At 33.3% G+C, this 13,656-nt stretch overlaps 2 protein-coding genes across 2 annotated transcripts; both read left to right on the top strand.

Annotated features, from left to right (window-relative positions):
• Nucleotides 1-1,239: 1,239 nt before the first annotated feature.
• LOC125192137 (protein FLX-like 4) lies at nucleotides 1,240-4,657 on the top strand. Its single transcript, XM_048089612.2, has 4 exons — nucleotides 1,240-1,398; nucleotides 2,849-3,377; nucleotides 3,932-4,071; nucleotides 4,157-4,657. Exons 2-4 carry the CDS (start codon nucleotides 2,851-2,853, stop codon nucleotides 4,513-4,515), a joined length of 1,026 nt encoding a protein of 341 aa, XP_047945569.2. The 5' UTR covers nucleotides 1,240-1,398; nucleotides 2,849-2,850; the 3' UTR covers nucleotides 4,516-4,657.
• Nucleotides 4,658-10,280: 5,623 nt separating this feature from the next.
• Nucleotides 10,281-11,822, top strand: LOC125196343 (tetraspanin-8-like). Its single transcript, XM_048094832.2, has 2 exons — nucleotides 10,281-10,878; nucleotides 11,329-11,822. The coding sequence occupies exons 1-2, from the start codon at nucleotides 10,384-10,386 to the stop codon at nucleotides 11,626-11,628; spliced, it is 795 nt and encodes a 264-aa protein (XP_047950789.1). The 5' UTR covers nucleotides 10,281-10,383; the 3' UTR covers nucleotides 11,629-11,822.
• The last annotated feature ends 1,834 nt before the right edge of the window (nucleotides 11,823-13,656 follow it).

Genomic DNA, 13,656 nt, shown 5'->3' with positions numbered 1-13,656 from the left:
AAATATAATGTCGGTAGCTAATAATAACAAGATGATAAAAAAATAGTTAATTATATTAATTTTCATTGATAGACCACAAAAATTGTAAAAACAAAATACAGGAAATTATTGTAATGGTATTCAGAAATTAAATTTTAGAAAAAACAACCATAGTCAAAGTGATCACCTTGAAGAAATTATGTAAAATTCCATATGAACTCATACAATTAAAATATTACACAATTTATTATTAGATTTAAATTAAAAATTCACATTCTTATTTTTATGCTATTAAAATATGCATTATGTCGAGTAGAAAATATCGATCATAAAACAAAACAATAAAACTTTAGCAAACTAAACATGTAGATTTTAAAATTATATTATAAAAGAACAATTATAAAACAATGAAAACATAGCTAAAAGAACAGTTGATTAAGAATACTAAATTTTAGTTGATCAGGATGACTAATTTTTAGTTCATCTGAGTATACATAGTTATGTAATGAAGTTTAAAAGAATATTAAAATAAATAAATATATAGTGGGTAGTAAGAATAGATATTAAAGAACACGTGTATGTATGCATAACAAAAAAAATGGCATACCTTCGAAATCTATTGATTGTAATGAAGAATTCTTTTAATTTATTTGAAGATGATGGGAGATAAATCATAGAAAGATTGTGTATATATTATGCATGAGTGTATTTATGGGATAATATATAATTTTCATATGAGAAATTTTATTCCGTTAGAGTGTGAATAGGTGATCTCCAAGCTGGAAGTGGGGCCCTCTAAATATCCATTTGTCAATATATTAGTGGTAGAACACACCACATAATATTTCCACCTTTGTATGTCAAGTCCAAGGAATTTTTTCTCTTATTTTATTCACTTTATACTTTATTCTCTTTATTTTTTCCTCTCTCTTACTTGTTTATCTATTTATTTAACACACCCAACATCCCTTTCTTAGACTCCGTGTCCAAAAGTTCCGACTCAACTATGGTGAAATGGACGGAGTACTAAAGAAGGTTTTGCAATTTAATATACATCCGGCCATCCGGGCATAATACACATTCTGGTTTTGATTCTGTTTAGCAAAAAAACACTAACGATGTTAAAGTAATTTTTTTTTGGTAAAGGATGTTAAAGTAATTTAATAGAATGTACTTAGCTTTTTGTATATATAAAATTAAAAACCTTTTGTATGGAGTATACTAATTTAAAATATTGGGAAAATATTTCTTTTATGTGTTGTAAAATTATCCCCAATATCAGAGGTTAGGGCATTTTACGATTTACTCGTTTCCTTTCTGCACAGCAACAGAGGGTTCACAATCACCCGTCTCCGTTTCCATTCCTCTCTGATCCATCCCCTCCAGCTTGCCGGCGGTTCCTGACGTCGTTCAGGAAAGGTAAGATTACCAAGATTTTCTTTTCTGTAGGATGTCAATTCTTAGGTTTCATTTCAGGCGGAGTAATTTATTTTGGATCATAGTTAATTTGGGTTTTTTTATATGTAGCTTGATTAGTGCTAATCTCATTATGGTAGATTGCTTCAAATTAGATTGATGTAGCTCGCAAAGTGCATTCTGTTTTGATAATAATCGATGATGTTACTTCCTGCAACTAATTTTCTCTTTCTCTTCTCTTCATTTTTTCCATGAATTTCTCTGTTGCTTTCCAAGTCATTCCTTCTGTAACTTGCAATTCTAGCGTTTTGCATTTTTATTGGCGCTTAATATTACGAAGCTTTAAACTTGATAAGGTTAAGACCGATTTGTAACCTGCAACACACAGAAAACACCACCAATACTTTCTAATCGACACCAGATAAGCAAGCACGTAAGGAAATAGGGGAATCTCTTGTATTGCAAAGGAATTTCAGCTACAAAATGAAAGGAATTGCAGGAAAAGGAAACTTGCGGTACAATGAAAGGAATTGCAGATAACTAAACCTTCGGATCTCAGATCCGTAGGCCACAGATAATCACACATGCCTCGATAGTGGTCCCCCTCCCTCTCTTTATAGCTTCCCCTCGCCGTTAAACTTCACATGCGCCGTTAATAACAACTCACGCCATCCTTCCTCATCCATCCACCATCTCCTCTTGCTGACTCGGATATCATATGCACCCTTATTTCATGACTTATTCCTCACGTACTCAACTAGGATAGGATGCATGCACGTACACGTCCCCTCTCAGCCATGCATGCATCAGTATTGGCGCTTAATATCACGAAACTTTAAACTTGGCATATTAATATTATGAACTTATATAGTTCTTGCATTTTTATCACCGGCGACAAAATCCGACTATATTTCACTTACCATCACAACACGTCACATACGATCATCTATCTCATTTTAATGTAGTCGGATTTTGTCGCCGGTGATAAAAATGCAACAACTATATAAGTTCGTTATTATATGCCAAGTTTAAAGTTCGTGTGAAAAAACAAACTTTTGGAAAGTTTCGTGATATAGGCGCTAATACCCCTTATTTTGATGAGCTATGGCCGAAAAGAGTATATGCTTGTTCCTTCGCAGAAAGAACCAGCTATGAAGGCTTGTGAAAGTTAGCATGTTGAAATTTTGATATATGTAATTTATAACTTCATGGATTTTCTGGAATTAGATGTGATATACGTAGAAACTCTTGCTATAAAGGGAAAACTAGCTACAGCTGCACCATCATTTATGAATTATGTCTACTATTTATCTCATGATCGAAGAGATATAGCTAACTTTTCTTTCTCTAGTAGACGAATTCGTGTAGATTGTGTGTACCCTTTTTTTGCAGTTTCCAAAGAATTAGCAGAAATTATTCTAATCTGAGTCCTTGTGATTGGAAATTGTCCTAGTTATGGATTCAAGAAGAAACATACCATCAGCATATAATGGGCATGAAAGGATGATGCGTCGTGATCAATTACCTCCCACACGCTATCTTTCAACAGAACCACTTGTTCCTGAAATACTAGATCGCAAATTGGCCACCCAGGCAGTGGAAATAGAGCAACTTACTACAGACAATCGTAAGCTGGCAGCTAGTTATATGGCCTTGAGGCAAGAACTTGCTGATGCAAAAGTGGAAGCAGACAAAGTAAGAGAACACATGAGAAGCACACAGACTGAAGGTGATATTCAAATTCGCATTTTGTTGGACAAGATTGCAAAAACGGATGCTGATACCGGAGTTTGGGACGCTATAAAGAAAGAACTTCAAGTAGACAATGCTGAAGCTCGGAGATTGATGTCAGCTAGGCTAGATTTGTCTGTAAAACTTGAGCTGGCTACTAAGGAATTGGATCTCACATGCGAAAATATTGAAAAAAATCCGGATATGCGTTCGGAACTTGCTAGTCTGAGGCAAGAATATCAAAGATTACGGTAAGAGAAATGATGATTTCATCATGTTTATTATTTTCTCCTATGATCTCTTAATTATGTCCATAGACCTCTATTTTATCTTGCATTCTAACGATTATATTCTTCTATGGCGTCTTTTCATCATCAACATATATTCTGGATCTCTTATATACTTAAAAATGTTGGCAAGTGGGTTGTTTTACCATTTCAGGAACTCTTTCCTTCACAAAATAGAATAGTATATCTAGCTTCACAAAATGGCGGCAAGTGGATTGATTACCCTAGATTTTATTTCTTCTAAAATGATGATAAAATTGATTTTTATAGGAAAGAATGTTCTATAGTTTCTGCAGTGTCTTATTAGTATATCTTCTTACTCTATCATAGAGTAGGTTGAATTTTAGAATCGCTAGATTTTTGAAACTTGAAATAGTAATTGTATGTGCTTGTCCACAGCTGCACGCACCTGTCCCGTTGATTGCCCTTGACCTCACACTCCTGTTTCGTTTTGTGATACATCTAGCTCTTAATATTTTTCGCAAATGATTTCTTATTCTTTATTGTGGAACATGTAGCAAGACTTTTGAGTATGAAAAATGCACAAACGTGGAGAAAGTGGAACAACTGAAGATTTTGGAGAGAGACCTGATTGGGATAGCGGAAGAAGTAGATATTTTGCGTGCTGCGGTGTTGAATGCTGAGACGAGGGCTAGCGGTAATCATTTCTCTTCATATTTGAGATCACACCCATCTTCCCTTAATGTACGACTCGTACTAACTGCACATGTATATCCTTGTAGGTGCGGTCTCATATAGCAGGTCATATATGAACTTGGATGCTAGATATCCACTTCCCTATTATGGTAATGGTGGTTACTCAGACAGTTTCGGTATAGCTCATCCTTATATAGTTAATGGAGCTGTAGCAGAGGTGATCAATCCATATGACAGTGTTGGTATAGCTCATCCTCATACAGTTAATAGAGGTCCAGCGGAGATGATGAACCCATATGGCAATGTTGGATTTCCAGTCGGCCCTGTTGGCGCTGCTTGGGGAGGGTTTTATACTTTCTCACCAGCAGTTGGCGCTCCACCTTTCAGTTCTCCTCCCGTGAGTAATGTTGTTCTTGAAGAGGTTAGTGATCTGTCTAATGCTTAGACGTAGATATCATCAACTGCAATAGGATCTTGAACAAATGTCAGTAACTTTATGGCGTTTTTGATCGATGAAATTGGATTGAATGTATTTTCTGTCGTCGAAGGGCCTTCCGTAAATATTGTGCATCCACCCTTTCTTTATATACTGTTATTTCCAAAAATGATGTACTATATTACCGCCATAATATATAGCGAAAAAACCAGTTAAAGGCTTCGGATATTTTCAATGAAGCTAAGTCATCTCACACCGTGATAATGATCAGAAGGCTGGGGAGATCGATAAGGACTCCCCTGAGTGCCATGATTCACCCTTGGCTGCATAATCAGAAGTTATGCTAATGCTGTTTGTTTGATGAAACTTATTCTCTGTTCAATAATGTTGGAGACAATGGTAGTGGAATATGCATTTTATCACTTTTTTCTGTGGAGAATTGGCATGGTTGGGAAATCTAGCCACATGAAATTGCTCGTGGATGCCCTTTGTTCAGTGCTTGCACTACATGTTTTCCATGAAATGGATCATCATTTCTTGTAATCTTTCGCATATTTCATTCGTTAAATTGCCGCTTCGACTTCGTTTATATAATTACCCCACAATAAATTGAGTAAATGGACAATATTAATTTCTAAGAAAATATAATGCAAGTGTATGCCTGGCAATGTGCCAGCACATTGGATTTTGGGCCAGGCATATATTCAAATTGCAATCTAATTGGTTAATAGGGTGCGAACCAATCAGGGTTTTACAACTTTATCGCTAATCAGATTTAAAAAATATTCTATGTACTAAAAAAAATGTATGCATTTAAAATGATACGGAAATTATTCTACAACTAGTAGAGTAAAATAGATGAGAAGAATAGTAGGTAAAGTAGATGTAGATATAATGAGACTGACATTATAATGAAAGTTGATAATTTAAATATTAAGGGTCTGTTTGATAAGCCGGTAATGTCTAGATATAGATTTATATCTATACATTTCTAAGTGTTTGGTATTAAAGAAAAACTTAACTCAAAGCCTGGTAAAAGAGAAAGGCCCGTCTCGGCTCGGCTAAAAATACCTTGTTATGCTCATTTATGTAACCCACAAAATTGGTGGGTTATGTAACTATTCTCTTGGGATTTCCGATGCTACCCTCCCCTCCCACGCATGACTTTCCCTCTCCCACAGATCGATCCCCTCCTCCCTCGATTCTCCCCTTCTAGTCGATTAAATTCTTACCACCGGCAAAGATTACCCCATTCCTCTGTCACAACGACTGGTCCAAATACTCCTGTGACTGCGTTAATCACGACGGTAGTGTTTACGATTTCGGTGGCCCTTCAATTTTTGGATTGTATTTCATTCTACAGCCTCCGTCGGAGCACAACCATCGACGCATCGTTGGCCGACGCAGATTCATGGCCTGAGTTTCTATCGTGGTTGACCAATTTTTCCATCTGATTTTTTCCATTCAAATGGTTTAACCGATTCTTCTCTTTGATTCTCCAAGGCAGTGATGATGATCTGGTTAAATTTGAGCATATTTATTTTCTAAAAAAATTTCTTGAATTGTGGAAGATATAAAATAAAAAGGTAACAATTCAAAAAAGAATTAAAATCCATAAAACACATCACAATAAAATAAACGTAAACTAAAAAATACATTAGCCAAACTTGAAGTCAATTAATTACTAATTCATTAGCCAAATCTATTTATTTATTTAACTAATCTACTTATATGATTAACTAATTACATTTCATCGATAATTTTATTAATTCAATGCTCTGGTTTTAGTTTATTCAAGCTTAATATGCTTGGAAATAATTTGGAATTTGTTTGCAAATCCTATTTTTTCATATTTAAATAATGGCTAATAAAAATTTACTTAGATTAAGCCTAGCTCATCTTAAACTATTATATGAACAATATTAAAATCCTTAAAACTAAAAATTATAGTGCCACTTTATTTTCTTCCTACACTGTTCTTTGTCCTTCTTCAAAAAATTGCAGAATTTTACATCTTCTTTTTCCCACTTTTTAATAACAAAAGAATTGTACATCAATATTTCCACGTTAAATAGATAATATGTACTCATCGGTCAGAATTAAACAATTTTGAGACAATATAACATAAATTGTTAATCACAGTAACATAACATACTCTTCTTATTTCATGTTAACTTATTAGTTGAAGTGAAAAATGAATGAACAATTTTACAAAAAGATAACTTTTTGTGAACTATGAAATTGAAATCAATATGTTGTAAAACTGCCATGTAAAATGCAAACTTGTTCACCCAAAAAGAGAACATAATATAAAATAATTTTTTTATAAACTCAAAACAACACATCTTTGTGCAAGTTCAATCCGAATAAATATTGATGCACAAAAATGTAAACTTCCACCATCATATTCTTTATGGTTTTCACCATAAACTTATCTCTCGATAGATTACTGCGCTAAAATAGAACCCCACCTGAAATATGAATGTAAAAATTGATCAAACAAAATGTGAAGTGTACTTATATATGAACTTTTTAATGAATAAAGTTGATATTTATAGAAGATCTCGTAGTGTTCGACATTTTTCTCCAAGTGACTTTTTGTCTGCCAATGCCATGAATTATAAATTAATTCAGTAATAAATTTATATATGAATGCCTCATAGCATTTTTAACATTTCAAATCATATTGACCAATAATAAGATTTAAAGGTTAATTAATTAAAAATAATTTTAACTAAATAAATAACTTAATAAAATTTTCATATAAATATTTCCATAACTCTCTTTTATATTTACATATGTATAAATAAATACTAATAAACCAACGGGTTGTAGTGTAGTTGGCAGCGCAGAGCTGTGGTGACTTTGAGGTCATGGGCTCAAAACCTACCACCCGCTGGGAGACTTTTGGTCTTAATCCGCAAGCCCAATCGAGCAGGATTAATCCGATTCCACCGAAGACGGATTTGGAACATCTGTGGTCAAATGAAAAATAAATAAATACTGATAAAGTGAATTGAAATCTTGTCTTTGGGAAATCCGTAAGAGCCTCATACGTTTTCTTCATCCAACAATTTTTATGTATGTATTTAGAAGTATTGAAAGGGGCTCAATCATTTGTCTCCATGAAAATCAGAATAAAGAAATCGGAATTCATCGGCGTTCCCATTTTCATTAACAAAAGTTAAATCCGAACGGCGAAGTTTAATATTATTCAAAAACTACAAATGTGGCTTGTCGTAATTCTACATGTGATCAGTATTTTCGAGGCAAATTCATGTGCGAAATGTGAAATGAAATAGCAATGATAGTAATATATATCATATTCATACTAGTGGAATACGTAACGCGGGTGAGGACTTGTTCAAAGGTCAAAGTCCTAATACTACAAACTAAGGCCACGTGTGACAATTTTCGTCCAGCCTAAGAATTTTATTGTACAAGGACAAGGGTTTCGGAAAATTAGCAAAAAAGACGATAAATAGAATATTCAACAATCCTTACATCTCTCATTGAGACGATAAATAGAATATTCAACAATCCTTACATTTCTCATTGTGAAGGACTTGGATCCCTGAGGTAGCAAAATGCACAGCAGGAGATGCCCTTGCTGTGCACATAATATCATCCTCCATTTATTTTTATAAAATTATACAATTTTATTTTATTTACAAATAAATGGTGATGATATGTACAATATTCCCTGCTGTGCATTTTGCTACGATAGGGGATCCAAATCCCATTGTGAAATGTCTATCTTTCGTTTTTGCTCATTTGGATCCCATATTATTATGATTTTAAAAACCCATGGTTTTATTTAGAATTTAATATTAAATGATCTATTTCATTTCACATTTAATTGTTTTGTATATCAAATGTGTGTAATCATTTCTCGCTCAAGGAGATTTCAGTTTCAAGTAATCATAATTGTTCATCTAATTAATACGTACTTGCCAAATTAATATTTAGTGTGTATATCAAATATTTACATAGGAGATTTAGTAAAGTTAATTACAGTTGGATCGTTATCAAGTTGACCCGATAACGACCCAATCTATACGAGTTGTCATCCCTACCTAAGCCTGCTTATTCGGTCGGTTCCAGTTCTGGTTCTAACCGGACCGGTTGACCGGTTAACCGGTTTTAAATTTTTATAAATCTTAGAATCGAAACCGAAACCGAAACTGATCGGTTTTGGTTTGGAACCAGCCGGTTAAGAACCGGTCGATTTCGGTTCAGAACCGGAACCGATGTATAATTATAATCCAAATCTATTTATAATTTTAATTAGTTCAATACTTAAAAAATAATACTAATCCAACATCTAGAAATATAACAAATACTACCTCTGTCCCTGAAAATTTGATACATATTACCATTTCGGTCCGTCCCTGAAAATTTGATACACTTCACTTTTACTATTTTTGGTAGTGGACCCCATATTCCACTAACTCATTCTTACTCATATTTTATTATAAAACTAATACTTTTAAAGTAGGACCCACATCCCACCAACTTTTTCAACTCACTTTTCATTACATTTCTTAAAACCCGTGTCGGGTCAAAGTGTAGCAAATTTTGGGGGACGGAGGTAGTAATACCTAAAAATTCAAATAAATACACAAAAAATACAAACCAATAATACAATAATATTCATATATGGATAAGAGTAATGCCAAGTGTAATAGGTCAGACTAGTTTATGTTAGCAATTTTTTTTTGAAAAAAATAGAAGTTCTAAACTTTAACACTTTTTTTAAAAAATGAGTTTTAATTCCATTTTTCCTTTTTTGGCTAAACAAATATTCAATGAAATTTCCAATACTGATTGATCTTGTTGTGACCTTTTTGATTAACGGAACTGTTAATAAATTATTCACAAACATATTAAAATCGTATGTTAAATTGAATTGTTACATAAATTTGTAACAAAGTCAAATTTCTATCATATGAAATGATATTGTATTTGTATAAGTTCTTTTGGAAATTAAATACAAACTTCTCATTATAGTTAGTTCATAAAAAATGGATTGAGGAAATACTTGTAGATTCAAAGTATCACAGTTTAAACATTCTAAATACTTCACAAAACAGAGCTCACAAATCTAACACTTTTAAAATCTAAAAATCACTCAATGCTTCAAATTATTTTGCTTTAATTCAAAATTAATACAATTAAACTAGATTTATTAGTATATTAAATTATAAAAAATAAAACTGAATTATAATCCGGTTCCGGTTCCTCAATTAACTGGCCGGTTCCAACTCTGATTCCGGTTAACCGAGAACTGTTTAAGCACCCCCAACCCCTACCTATCCACCTAACACACAAAACATCAATTTCTTAAACTCCATGTCAAAATGAAGTGCGAGAGTATTTTTAAAATTATAATAAAATTGATAATACTTTTTATTATTTGTATATAAATATAAGTCGAATATATAATAAATATATAAAATAAAATTAAAAAAATCTATACTAGAAGGTAATAGATATAGCCGATAAAAAGTGATTAGGGAGATAAAATCGAACAATATTTTGTTATAACTTATCCCTATTAACTCCATTATACAGATTCCAATATATTACGAATATAAAACAAAAATGAAAAGTAAACTAAAAAAAAAAAGATCTTCAACAACAATTTGGCTAAAATTAATGAATTTAGCGTTGCGCTGAGAGAGACATCAAGTATACCATGTAAACGTACACGTCACCTCTCAAACGCGTGGCTTATTAATGCCACTTTCCAATTTCACTACCCATTCCTTCTATAATCTTTCCCTATAAAATTCCCAATTCTCATCACTCTCACCACCAAACGCACCAAGTCAAATCTCCATTAATTTTGTAGTAACAAGAAAAAAGGTAAACAAAATGCGCGTGAGCAACAATCTGGTGGGAATTCTGAACTTGGTGACGCTGCTGCTCTCGATTCCGATAATCGGCGGCGGGATATGGCTCTCGAAGCAGGCGAACACCGAGTGCGAGCGCTTCCTCGACAAACCGGTGATCGTGCTCGGGGTTTTCGTGCTGCTGGTGTCGATCGCGGGGCTGGTGGGATCGTGCTGCCGCGTGACGTGGCTGCTGTGGGTGTACCTGCTGGTGATGTTCCTCCTCATCCTGCTGCTCTTCTGCTTCACGATCTTCGCCTTCGTCGTCACCAACAAGGGCGCCGGCGAAGCCCTCTCCGATAAAGGATACAAGGAGTATCGCCTCGGCGATTACTCCAATTGGTTGCAGAATCGAGTCAACGACAATTGGGGTAAGATCCGGAGCTGCTTGGAGGATAGCAAAATTTGCCAGAAGCTGCTTACCGATAGCTCAACTCCTGCTACGGAATTCTACAAGGAGCATCTCTCTTCGCTTCAGGTATTGTAGATCTATTCTATTCGCTGAGTCGGTCATTTCATCATACACTTGATGTGCATCGTTTAATTTTGGGGGTTTCGCATTTACTTTTCCAATTAATTCTTCTCAGATAATTTTAGATCTGGTTTGCGTTATGCCGATATTTTTCTAAATCTGATTTGTTTTGCGGGTAAATCAATAGTAGTAAATAATCATCTACCTTGTGAAATCATAGTCTCATCATTAATAATAGGGGAATATTTGAAAAGTTTTAACTTTATTGTTTTAAATTCATCATTAATAATAGGGGAATGTTTAAAAAGTTTCAACTTTTTTCTTTTTCATTCAATTATTGTGTTCATACCAGAAAGATGAATACCTTTTTCGTAGAAAACTTTATCTTGCACAGAAATTGAAGTAAAAAATTGAAAATTTGTGAATTGGGATTGAGAACTTGATGTTGATTTTCAGTCGGGATGCTGCAAGCCATCAAACGACTGTAACTTCCAATACATGAGCCCGACAAATTGGACGGGCACACCTCCAGCATCAGGGAATCCGGACTGTGGGAGATGGAGCAACGATGTGAATAAGCTGTGCTACGAGTGCGACTCGTGCAAGGCGGGGCTGCTGGATAACATAAAGAGTGATTGGAAGAGGGTGGCAGTGATCAACATAGTGTTCCTGGTGTTTCTGGTGATCGTCTACACGGTGGGATGCTGCGCCTTCAGGAACAACAGGGAAGACAATTCTTATAAACGATACCCTTAAACTAGAAAGACACTATCATCGGTGGCTGCCTGCCTTTGTATTCTTGGCAGCTTGGTTTTATTAGGTGTGCAGTGCAGTGAATTTTTTCTTTCTTTCTTTCGGTTTTCTTTGTTAGACTTGCTCATATTCTATTACTCCTTACATATATTGTTTTGCGCACAGTATTTCATTCTATATAAATCTAGTTTTGTCAAGACATGCGTTTGTTCAGTTGGTAAGATGCTTCACCTTCAATCTATAGGTCGGGGTTTGCGTCATCACGGGATAAACGGGGAACCGTTGTTGATCCTCTTTTAAAAAATTAAAAAAACATTACATTGTTGGGTTGGCGGCCCCTAGAAATGTTACTCTATTAAACAAATTTTTACAATGATTTAATGTTGTACTGAGTACAGTTATAAAATTTCTAGGTGAAAAAATTTAACAAAAATAATTTTTAGTTGTATATATTCACTTTGGCGTCTATTAAAAGTCATAACAAAATAAAAGTTGGTGGTGGAGAAAGAAAAAAGAAGTAATTGATAAGTAAGTAGTGGGTGCGTCTGCCTTGACTATGCTACATTTAATTTGATATACTCCCTTGACTATGCTACATTTAATTTGATATACTCTCTTCGTCAACTAAGACCAATAGTATAAAAAACAAATAAAATATTTATTGATGAACGGATAAAAATGACAAAATAGAACCCTTACTTGGTTGAGCGGAGGGATGAGCGGAGGGAGTATTAGATATGAGAACATGGCTTTCTGCATCAGGTCAACATTATAATGATGTCATTCCTCATGCATGTTTTGGTTTAAAGAAAAATTCAATTTTCTTTCAGTGTAAAAAATACTCCATTGAATTGTTGCAAGATGCGTCAACATTTTGACAATTAAATTATCACGGAAAGATTTTTTTTAAATTCCAAATTACTAGTCGTATCACATGACATACCATGATGGCAATATGAGGTGGTATACCACACCAATACTTCTTTGACATATGGAACTCAAAATTGACTCACATGTTGCATATGGAAACTTTCCAAATTAGATTTAAACTATTACCATTAGCATGTTACATCTTGTCATGTTTGAGTCTTTTTCTAAAACTAATATTTTAATATTTAATAAATTATAAAATAATATTCAAACTTATAATAATTTTATAATTAAGTCCTTAAATCAAATTAGATGTTTAATGTTTTACAAATTTAATATAAAATATTTCATTAAAATCTTAATTATGTCTTGATATTAGTATCATATTTTTCCTTTATTTATTTTTCTCCTCACTTTGTCTTGTCTTAATATTTACTACCCCCGTCCCGCAAATTTTGACACACTTTGACCCGACACGAATTTTAAGAAATGTAATGGAAAGAGTGTTGAAAAAATTGATGGGATGTGGGTCCTATTAGTTTTATAATAAAATGTGAGTAAGAATGAGTTAGTGGAATATGAGGTCCACTACCAAAAATGGTAAAAAGTGAAGTGTGTCAAATTTTCAGGGACAGACCGAAATAGTAAACTATGTCAAAATTTGGGGGAAGGGGTAGTAATATTTATTATTTTTTTAATGAAAATTAATAATCCATTAAAATTTAGTTGAATCATATCCTAATTCCATCTTCCAAATAAAAAAACCCATAAATGATTTTGACCCCTCTCCATACAATTAATATCCAGTGAAATTGAGATATGATTCAATTAAATATTAATGAATTATTAATTCAAATTATATAAATAGTAATGAATATGATAGCAAAAGTTGAGGAGAAAAAAAAGTAAAGGAAAAATGTGATATTAATATCAATCGAGAGATATGATTATGATTTTAATAAAATATTGCATATTAAATTCATAAAGTATTTAATTTCATCTTATTTGATTTATTGATATAATTATAAAATTGTTATAAGATTAGATACTATTTTTATAATTTATCAAAAAAGACTTAAACACAACAAGAAAGGAACATGTTAATATTAGAATAATAAATATTAGTTTAAATCTAATTTGGGAAGTTTCCATATGCAAAAT

Source organism: Salvia hispanica, chromosome 4 (assembly GCF_029641045.1).
Source record: "Salvia hispanica isolate PSC_SH4W2 chromosome 4, Shi_PSC_v1, whole genome shotgun sequence".
In the NCBI taxonomy this organism is placed as follows: Eukaryota; Viridiplantae; Streptophyta; class Magnoliopsida; order Lamiales; family Lamiaceae; genus Salvia; species Salvia hispanica.
Note: the sequence above shows the minus strand (reverse complement) of the source record. Positions and strands in the feature narration are given on the sequence as shown.